Here is an 11645-nt window from a genome sequence, read left to right on the forward strand (position 1 = left end):
GAGCGTATGCCTGGCTAAAGTGTAACGGGTGCTGCAGAAGTAGGGCAGGATGATTTAAGTAACTTTGATGAAAATTTTGGGGGGATATGACATCTAAAGGAAAGGGGCCCCTGCCAAATAAGCCATCACCACCTTTGTTTTTCTGTAGACACCCCGAGCGGGACCGGTATGCCCAGGCATGGCTCCTGTGCCTGCTGGGACTAGAGACCCAGACTACTCCTCACTGATGAGGCCCAACAAGGCCGAAACATGTTTGGGGACGCTTGTGGTCCTGTGCAAAAGGGTGATCAAGCGTTTTGAACTGGACTGCCCCTTTTGGGGTGGGACAAAGCTTCAATTTTGCATCTGGTCTTTCCCCTTTTATAATGGCTTGGTAGGCGAAGAACAATGGTCTGGAGGGTTGCCCAGGACTAGATGCGCAGCCAGGATTGTCTAACATGTGGGCCTGAAACTAATGTACTTGGGCCCCTTGCAGTGACATTAACATCTGTAAATGCCCACACAGTGCTGCTGAGTGGGCACTTACAGATTTTGGGTGGGCCTTGCCCGCTCAGGCCCTACCTTTTCTACGCCTCTGCCCAGGACAATGCATGAGGATAAGATTCGGTCTAAACCTTCTAGACATAACCACTTCTGCTTTGCGTAGTCACCTCGAGTGGGATGGGTAGGCCCAGACGTGGTTCCTGTGCCTACTGGGCCTAGAGACCCAAGCTACTGTTCACTGATGAGGCCCAACAAGGCCGAAACATACCTGGGGACGCTTGTGATCTCCTCCAGAATGGATGTGACCAAGCAGTTTGGCCTGGATTGCCCATTTTGGGGTGGGACGGTGGAAGTGGGTGGCAGGCTAAAATGGGGGAGGCCATGTGGGAGACCCCAGTTAGGACCACGGTTTTGGACATGGACGTCAACAGACCCGGTGGGGCTGTGTTGTGTGCGCAGAAAGCAGAGTCCCCCCTCTGGCAAAAAGAGGCAGGCTGCACTGAAAAGTGGGAACATTATGAAGGCACCAAAGTCTTTGTAGAAACCAGGTACAGATTTATTACAGGAAGAGGAGTAAACTGATTGCCATCAGGATGCATTAGACACACTTGACACACCGGTGTGTGGCACAAGGCGGGGCATTGATGGCAGGCACACTAACTACGTCCACCCACTGGCATGGAACCCGTGGGCCTGGGGAGTACCCTTGGATGCATAGGGTAGCATAGGGTAGCAGGGTCCTGAAGGGAAGGGTTGGAGAGGAAGTGGGAGGTCAGGGTTGGTAGAGACAAAGGGATGAGAGAGGGAGGACAAAAGACAAAGAAAGCGACAGAGAGAAGGACACCCAATGAGAAAGGTGGTGCCCAGTGAGAGAGCGGACAGAGGAGCACGTGAGGGAGAAAGAGAGAAGAAGAAAGAGAAAAAGAGAGAGACACACACACAAACTCAAAATCTAATGAACACCTACACTTCTCTGATGGACGCACGGCTGTATTGCACTGCATTAATACCCCAGATGGGTGTCATGAGAGTACGTTGGACTTAATATCGGTTGCAAGAAATTTTGGAAGTGGTGGCGAATTAAACGGCTGTCTCACTGTGAACATTGGCCGCCGAGCAGAGGGAGTTGAGAAAACTGGCTCTTAAAAAACCACAATATGACATTAGCTTCCCATGGCAGAGTGGGTGCACTTATTGGATAGGAGCAGTGTGTACACTGACACAAACAGACACAGAGACACACACACATGCACAAACACAGAGGCACAGGGAGAGAGAGCGACACACAAACACAGAGACACACACACACAGAGCGAGAGAGAGAGAAAGGCACACACACACAGACACACACAGACACACAGACACAGACACACGTAGACATGCACAGACACACACACATACACACACACACACACACACACACACACACACACACACACACACACACACACACAAAGACACACACCCACACAGACAGAGAGAGAGAGAGAGAGAGAGAGAGAGAGACAGCCAGTGAGGAAAGATGCAGAGAGAAGATAAGGATATCTGTGGAAGGGACCTCCTGGGCTCTGCTGTCCCCTGTCAGCACACCACTACCAGCAACCACAGAGAGAAGAGAGAGCCCTCAGTCCTTTCCCCACATGCTTATATAAGGATGTTGCTCCACCCACTGCATGGCCAGCCCTCCACCAAGGCAAGTGTTTATTTGGGCAAGTGTTGCCATGGTCGTTTCCAGGTGAGTTAGGATGCAGAGTGGGCCACACACTTTCACATACTCTGTGTGATTCCCAGGTCAGGGGAGTTGGCAGTTTGAGCCCAAAGGGGATGTTAATTGTAGGGTATGGGGAGATTAAATTATACAGTGCAGCACAGTTGGGGTCAAAGGGAAGGCTAATTGTTGGGTTGGGACAAATGGCTTCCCAGAGCCCTCCCAGCCCCATGATGGACACAAGTGGAACTAGGTTTGCAGGGCCTAGAGAGGCTTCATGCCAAGACAAAGGGGAGATTGCAAAAGGTCAGGCCATATTGTTAGCTCTGGAATTCTGGTAGCAGGGTGGGGAACAGGTTTAACTGGTATTTGGTGTCCTTTGCCAGAGCTGGAGGAATTCCACTAAACCCCCTAAATAGCCCAGGTGCAGGGGACAGAGTGGACTAAACCCAATGGCAGAACGAGCAAGGCGGGGTGTCCTAGCTAGCAAAAACAATGCAGTGTACATACAGTCATGTACAGTGTAAGGTGGAAAATACATTTGGGAAACATGAAAGTCACGCAATGCATTGATGAAATGATAACCCACAGTAAACAACAAGGGACATATGGATACTGCCATTTCCACAGGAACAAGCCTAATTTACATATGGTCATTCCCCTTTTGTCATAGCTTGTGGTCTGGAGGGTTGCTCAGGACAATGCCAGAGGTTAAGATTAATTCTAAACCTTTCGCCATCACCTCTTTTGTTTCGACAAAATGGTGTGCCACGAAAGTTGGGGAGGGGACAAACACCCTTGTCCCCTTTAAAATTACACCCATGGATGAATAAAATTGCGTACATAGTTAGAGGGGAATTGACAAAGTTCATTGTGCACATAGTGTAGCTTGAGAAAGGCTGGTTCCTTGGTGTCAGCCATGCCCTTTGGGCTAAAACCTTCTGATATAGCAGGCTTCTATATTCAGCTTTATGTCAGATATCTCACTTCAATGCGCTAGGAAAATAGCTATTATTATTGCTCTGGTTAATGCTCCTCAGTTTGTTGACCTCAGAAGGATAAAGGGCTGAGTTGGCCCTGCCAGGATTCGAACTTGCAAAGTGCAGGCTGCCTCCATCTTAGAGTGGAGCGTTAAGCCCGTGAGCTGAGCAATGCGCCTATGGAATACTATTGACCCCGGGACTAACAGGCACTAAACTGCAATGAGAGAGTCTTTCCTCTGAGAAGATTTGGGAGATGGCACCCTTGTGTTTTGTTACAGACCATTACAACAGGTCAATCTTGTACTTCATGTTGGACTTTTCAAGAGGCAAGCCGACAGACGCCAAGCCTTAGTGCAGTCTGTCAAACCCCTGAAAGTCTCCCGGATTTAAAAGGAAAGGGGAAGAAAAGGCGAAGGTGGGGTGAGGTCAGGAAGAGAGCAGGGTTGGGGGCTATATATTGTTTGCAGTGCTTTTGAGGCTCATCTTGAATAGAGGCATGTGTTAAGAATCTTAAAGGCTGGTCGTGTGTTGATCCCACCCGGATTTCTCTCTCATACACATACACACACACACTTGCTCAGCATTGCCAGGCAGACACACTCACTCACCAACAAACACACAGACACACACACTTGCTTAGCATTTCCACACAGACACACCTACTCACCAACAAACACACAGACACACACACACACTTGTTCAGCATTGCCACACAGACACACACACTCACTCACCAACAAACGCACAGACACACACACTTGCTCTGCGTTGCCACACAGACACACTCGCTCTGCATTGCCACACAGACACACTCACTCACCAACAGACACACATACTTACTCAGCATTGCCACACAGACACACTCACTCACCAACAAACACACAGACACAAACACACACCCTTGTTCAGCATTGCCACACAGACACACACACTCACTCACCAACAAACGCACAGACACACACACTTGCTCTGCGTTGCCACACAGACACACTCACTCACCAACAGACACACAGACACACACACACACTTGTTCAGCATTGCCACACAGATACACACACTCACTCACCAACAAACGCACGGACACACACACTTGCTCAGCATTGCTACACAGACACACTCACTCACCAACAAACACACAGACACACACACTTGTTCAGCATTGGCACACACATACACACTTGCTAAACATTGACACACACTCACCAAAACACACACACAAACACATACACACCCCTTGCAATGTTGCTGGAGTGGCAACATCACAGAATCAGTTTGATCCCAGAAGGACAAAGCATCACTGCTTTTCAGAGGTGTCGCTTTTGCGGTGGAGGAGGTTCCTGGGGGCGGGGGGGGGGCTATAGCCCTGGGTCTTTTATTTTCAGCCCTGAATAGAAGCTCAGGGGCTTCAACCAAAAGGCTAGCTAGTCCTGAGTCCCGACAGTCCAGAAATGAGTGTAGCCGCAGATCTTTTTCAGACCTAGCAACACCCCTGCTTGCTACCATCTTGAAATGTTAACGTTAAAGGATATTCATACCGCACACTATCACCACTGGAGCGGTCCCCTGGCGCTCTGGTGGATCTGAAAAAAAGGGGGTCGGTTGGGGTACGTTAGTAGGACAAAGTTTATAGAAAGAGCAAGGGAGCTGTGATGTGCTGTTGGCAGCTTCAGTTCAATAACACCATTCACAGAGCTTTTTGGTGTGGTATCCGGTCAGTATCCGTTGTGTACTGTTATATAAGGCTATGTGTGGTTTGTTTGTTGTTTCAGTTTATTGAAGTGCGTGCGGTTTGCTGTGGTTTTAGAGGTATGGTTGTGTTTAGTTAGAGCTTGAGAGGTGAATGCAGAGGGGTGAGGTTTTATTAGGGTTAGTTACTGGCATTGTTGTCTGAAGAGACGCACACTCATTTTGTGGGTCCTCTCTCGGTTTAACTCAAGGTAATATTCACAATCCTCTCTGGATGCGATGCAGGCTAATATTCACAGTTCTATCATAGTGTGGCACAGGCTAATATTCACAGTTATGTCTTAGTGTGGCACAGGCTAATATTCACAGTTCTATCATAGTGTGGCACAGGCTAATATTCACAGTTCTATCATAGTGTGGCACAGGCTAATATTCACAGTTATATCATAGTGTGGCACAGGCTAATATTCACAGTTCTATCATAATGTGGCACAGGCTAATATTCACAGTTATGTCTTAGTGTGGCACAGGCTAATATTCACAGTTCTATCATAGTTTGGCACAGGCTAATATTCACAGTTCTATCATAGTGTGGCACAGGCTAATATTCACAGTTATATCATAGTGTGGCACAGGCTAATATCCACAGTTCTATCTTAATGTGGCACAGGTTAATAATCACAGTCCTCTCTAGGTGTGACTGGAGGTAATATTCACAAATCTCTCTGGATGAGACGCAGGATAATATTCACAGTTCTATCTTAGTGTGGCACAGGCTAATACTCACAGTTCTATCATAGTGTGGCACAGGCTAATATTCACAGTTATATCATAGTGTGGCACAGGCTAATATTCACAGTTCTATCATAGTGTGGCACAGGCTAATACTCACAGTTCTATCATAGTGTGGCACAGGCTAATATTCACAGTTATATCATAGTGTGGCACAGGCTAATATTCACAGTTATATCATAGTGTGGCACAGGCTAATATTCACAGTTCTATCATAGTGCGGCACAGGCTAATATTCACAGTTCTATCTTAATGTGGCACAGGTTAATAATCACAGTCCTCTCTAGGTGTGACTGAAGGTAATATTCACAAATCTCTCTGGATGAGACGCAGGATAATATTCACAGTTCTATCTTAGTGTCGCACAGGCTAATTTTCATAGTCCTCTCTAGGTGTGGCCAGTGCTTAAAGTGGGCCGGGCCTGCCGGGGCTGGGCCCCGGCAGTCTCCAAAAAGTGAGACTGAGCCGGGGCCCTGCCAGGGCCCCCCGATCCCACCAAGCCACGGCGGGTGCATCTCCCGCCACAGACGCGACGGGAGATGAGCCCGCCGGCCGCCCATCAAGAGGCCAGGCATGGCAGAGTCAGGCAAGCCTGTGACTGACAGACTTGCCAGCCAGTCACAGCTTGAGCGACGCTGTGACTGGCTGACACCTCTGCCAGTCACAGCTGCCTGCTGCAGTGCTGCCGGAAGAGCACTTAACTAACTTCCTCTGGCAACCCCTCGCGAGGGTTACCAGAGGAAGTTAGAGAGTCCCAGCCTGGGCAACCCAAATAAAAGGGTTCACCATGGTCGCTCGCATTTCTCATTTCTTACCTTGGCTTTGACACTGGATTCTGCGACGGCGACGGCGACGACGACGACCACCACCAGCACCATCCGACGAGAAGGAGAAGGAGAAGCTAAAAAATCACGGTAAGTGACTGCTGCCACTGGCTTTACTGTTCCTTGCTGCAGTTTCAACTGGTCGAGGTTCGCACTTCAGCGTGTTCACCACGGCCAGCTGAAAGTGCTTTCATGCTCTGTATTTTTCCTTTTTTCGAATTGTTTCCTTTACTTTTCTGTCGGCGCGCATTTGCTTTGATTTATTTTCCTTGATCTAAACGTTCTGCGGGTTTACTCCCTCGCATTGTACAATGTGAGGGAACAAACAGCAGAAAGTTTGGAACAAGGAAAATAAATGAAAGAAAATGCATGCGAGCCTCGCACGCATTTGCTTTGATTTATTTTCCTAGATGTAAACGTTCTGCGGTTTGCTCCCTCGCATTGTACAATGCAAGGGAACAAACAGCAGAAACTAATAGAGTTTTCCAAAAACGTCCCTCAATCGTTTGTAGCCATGACATATTCTCTTTAGACATGCTCTCTAACCCATAGAAGATGGCAGGGCAAAAAAGACTTTTTAAAAAGGCGAATCATGCTCTTCAGCTAGTTGCCCCCCATTTGTTTTGTGATGTTGGCTATTAAGGCTGTTAGTTGCATCGCTTTGCTCTGCCTAGTAATAATACGGCCAGAAAGTTCTTGTCTGACACTTATTTCAGAGCAAGGGAGCCAAAACGCAACCCAGCCTGATCCCCCCCCTCCCTAATTGTCAGCACAGGGTTTGTCATCTCTCCCCCACCCTCGAACTGACCTGGTATGGTGGTATTGCTGTATAGTACCTTGAGAAAATGCAATATATCCATTGGGCAGCCATAGTTCATAGGTTTTGGGAGAGCTTTTGCCTGCTTCTCAAATCAAAGGCTGCTTGGAAATCTATGAAAAGAGCATATAGCCTTGGGTTATTTATTCTGCTTGCTTTTCATTGAACTGGCCCATTAACCTAAGGTTATGTGTTGATGCCGACCCAGCCCTGAAGCCTGGTAGGAATTTATCCAAAAGCTGGGCTTCATAAACTCATGTTTGGAGTCCAACAAGGAGGACGCAAATATTTTCCCTGTTGTATCAAGCATAGACAAACGTCTATAATCTCTGGGTATTGCCCTTCTTGTAGATTGGTAGCAAAATTGCAGTTTGCATTGTACAATGTGAGGGAACAAACAGCAGAAAGTTTGGCACAAGGAAAATAAATGAAAGAAAATGCATGCGAGCCTCGCACGCATTTGCTTTCATTTATTTTATCCTTTCCAAACTTTCTGCATGAATAAACGGCGGCAAAGCAAAGATTTGAATGTGGGGGGTGAGGGAGGGGTGACTCAGTGCATGTACAAAATACACCTTTCATTATTTCTTTAAGGTCTGGCCATTTCATCTGTATTGTGTATATATAAAACCTAGCCAATTAGCAAGCATGAATTGTATTGTGTGTTTTGCAGTTCATTATCAGACTTGTATTTTGATGTTTAATGAAGTCCTCATTTCCTGGAGCTATTACTACCTAATGGTATGCCAATTTTATGATGCAACAGAGGCAAGGACTCACTGCTAAATTCTAAACCTAATCTCATGGTCAAATGGTTATTTATATAGCACTTTTGGTAAAGCGCTGTACATAAAACATATTTATCACAATTTTTCGCCAAACCGAAGTTGCCACTCCTTATCGACCTCGGAAGGCTGAGTTGGCTTTTCTGGGATCCGAACCTGCAAACTACATATCGCAGCAATGAACGCTCAACCAGCTGAGCTATTTTATTGGCTAACTTTGACTCTGCGCAAGCACCACCTAACATAATGCTCAAAATCAGTGTGCACAGACGCAGCACAGCAGTTAGGCTGCAGCGCAGCTGACCAAAGGTGAGGTGTCCATGAGTGTGGGCCAATACACCAGATATGGCCTTGGCCCTGGGCTATGATATCCCGCCATGGCATTAGAAGACTGCCTTTGTCACTGCCTTACTTTTCAATATTCCTGAAAATGCTAATTACCACAAGTGGTTTGCAGTGTATTTAACTGTTGCAAATGAGCCTTTTAAAATGCCACCTGGCAAATTCACTTTTTTTTCTTTTTCTTTTGCAATGTTTCCTTTTGCAATGTGACTCACTTGCAATGTTTCCTTATTGCCACTTTTTGTTCTATAAAAAATGCATGGCCACAGCATAAGAGGCAGGCATGGGTAGCATAAAATCTGGTTCACAAATAAGATAAGCTATGTTCAGTGCAGTAAACCACATTTTCATTTTTTACAGATAGGAAGCTGAGAATTTCGAGTGTGCGTTAGAAACAGATCCGCTAGTGATATATCGAAGATTTTCTGCAGCCATTAACGATGTCGGCAAAGTCTACTGTACTTCCCAAGCGTAAGTCTATGCAGACTTCGCTGTTTGACTACTTGCCATCAGCGAAAAGATGTAAGGTGGAGGAGGCTGCCACCATTCTGAGTGGGGATGAGGAAGCTAGCCCAGTCTGTTCGAGTAGTGAGGCAGCAGAAATATGCCAGGATTTTTGCGTCAAGGAGGGCAGTAGCTCCAGTGCATCTCCCGCTACACTGCATCCTGTGTCAGAAGAGCCTCTTCTAACCCCTGATTGCTGGAGCGTGCAGCAATGGTGCTATTTTAAGGGGGAATATGAATGGATTTTTCTGGCTTTAGGTCACATTGGCTGCTCTGTGTGTAGGGGCGTGAAAGCAACAGGTGGCTTAGCCGTGCACTCCTGTGGGCAAGGTTTGCGCATAAGCATGGAATGGGCCGATGGAAAGGTGGGTCCTTCAGGTTCTAGCAAACATGCTAAGCAGAAGCAGCTCCGAAAGAAGATTATGGAGCACAAGTCAAGTGGTGCTCATAAGGCATCAGAAGACATTCTAACAGCACGAAAAAAGAACCACATGACAGAAGCCATGCAGCAAAGCAATGGCAAACATTTGGAAAGCACATGCAGAGTGTTTCACACTGTTTTCTACCTGACCAAAAAGAATCGGCCATTCACAGATCACCCTGATTTGGTGGACCTCCAGGAGGTCAATGGTGTTCAAATGGGTCATGTGTTGCGCAGTAATGTTACTGCAACAGAGATGGTGAGACATATTGCATCAGAAATGCAAAAGAAGTTAGTGTGTTATATCAGAGAACACAAGCCAAAGATTTCTGTGTTTGTGGACGAGAGCACCACTGTCAGCAACAAATCAACTTTGATTATTTATCTGCGCGGTCTTTTTGGGGGTCATTGCAAACCAGTCACCATTTTCTTTGGACTAGTGGAGCTTCAAGAGACAAACGCCTTGGCCATAAAGGAAGCTCTGCTGCAGTATTTTGAGAAAGTTGGCATCACAAAGACCCTGTTGCATGAGATCTGGATTGCTATTTGTTCAGATGGTGCAGCTGTAATGTTTGGTAGCAAAGGGGGGGTGACAACATTATTGAGGGCGGAATTCCCAAATCTTGTGTTATCGTGGCATTGTCTAGCTCACCGGCTTGAACTGGCCATTGCAGACACTATTGATGAGGTTGGTGGGGTCAATCATTTTAAAATATTCATGGACTCTTTATATGCCACATACAGCATGTCACCAAAAAACACAAGACAGCTAGAAATGGCTGCCAGTGATCTGGGTTTGCAGCTGCAGAAGATAGGGAAGATGCTGGACACACAATGGGTTGCATCAAGTTATAGGACGGTTCAAGCTGTTTGGAACTGCTTCCCTCCTTTGTGCAAGCATTTCGGAGAAGCTGCTAAGGATCTCTCAAGACCCACAAGGGACAGAAGCAAATATGACGGTCTGCTTAAGAAGCTTACCTCCAACTCTTTTGTGAAAGATTTAGAGCTTTTGTGCGATGCCCCTCAAGAACTGAAAGACTTGTCTCTGGCTCGTCAGAGCCGGGATATCACAATTGTGGATGCACACAGACTCTTGGTGGGGCAAGTCCGGAGATTCTTTGCAATGAAAGAATCTCCGGGGGAGTTTTTGCTTCTACTGCTCAGAGTGCAGTTGATTGTGGACACTTTAAGGACGTTCATATTTCCCAGGGAAGGGCAAACTCTGTGTCTCTGAATGAAAGGCAATTTTATGAAAGCCTTTCAGTTAACCTTGTCAAAAGGTGTGCTCCAGACTTGGATAAAGAACTTGTGGCCAGTTTCAGTGTCTTGGATGCAAAGAATTTACCGAATGATGAAAACATTGTACTTTATGGTGAAAATGAAATTCAGAGACTGTGTACGAAATTTCAGCTCCCAATCAGAGACACCATCCATGCCTTCAGGGATTTTAAGGACTTTGGTGGCAAAAGGTGCCCTGAAGCATTTAGGGCTTTGGTTGCTTGAATGGAAACGTTGCCCGCAAATAATGCAGATTGCGAAAGGGGCTTCAGCGCCATGAATTTAACTGCTTCGCCAAGCCGAGCATCCCTCCATGTGGCCACTATTTCCTCATGTTTATGGCTGAAACTTAATGGCCCTCCAGTAAAAGCATTTAAGCCATTGTCCTTTGTGAAAAGCTGGCTGGCAAAAGTGTTAGGCAGAAACCTGTGCAGTTCCCTTAGGGAACACTGCAAAAGATTTAAGACTACAGGTATAGCAGTAAACCCCTTTGGTAGCAGTCTGCACCACCCAGATTTACCTGGTAGCTGTGGCTGAGCAGTCAGACTTCTCTCAAGAAGAGTTAGGCAGTATGCAAAGTATACACAATAGGTACCAAAACACAATAGCACAAGCAAACACTGACCAGAGCTTGGTTTCAAAAGTATATAGTTATTTATTTAAAATACACATAAGTTAAAAACACTCTAGCAAAGAATATGGTAAAAACACTTGAAACACAGTTATAATGAAAGTAGATTCAATCCTTTCTCCTATCTAGACAACTCTAGGTTAACACCACTTAATTAAAACAGAGGTGAGTGCTTAACGTTAGATGACACTCTAGTAGTTTCCAAGAAAGGGATAGAAAAAGCAGAAATAGGTTAAACACACCACTCTAAGGTCCAGAACACTTGCAATAGGCTTAAAGAAGATCAAAGTCACAGGTGAGCAAAAGTCACTAGGCAGGGCCCACTCTTAGAGTAGCCGGAGCGAAAATGTGCCCAAGATCACACTGTTAGTTTAGAGATTCAAAGTCTTGC

At 46.4% G+C, this 11645-nt stretch overlaps 1 protein-coding gene across 1 annotated transcript; it reads left to right on the top strand.

Annotated features, from left to right (window-relative positions):
• The first annotated feature begins 8860 nt into the window (after positions 1-8860).
• On the top strand, positions 8861-10579 carry LOC138504933 (E3 SUMO-protein ligase KIAA1586-like). The gene has a single exon (XM_069625327.1). It carries the CDS (start codon positions 8861-8863, stop codon positions 10577-10579), a length of 1719 nt encoding a protein of 572 aa, XP_069481428.1.
• The last annotated feature ends 1066 nt before the right edge of the window (positions 10580-11645 follow it).

The sequence above is a fragment of the Ambystoma mexicanum genome, chromosome 11, assembly GCF_040938575.1.
Source record: "Ambystoma mexicanum isolate Mex_15411 chromosome 11, UKY_AmexF1_1, whole genome shotgun sequence".
Classification (NCBI taxonomy): domain Eukaryota; kingdom Metazoa; phylum Chordata; class Amphibia; order Caudata; family Ambystomatidae; genus Ambystoma; species Ambystoma mexicanum.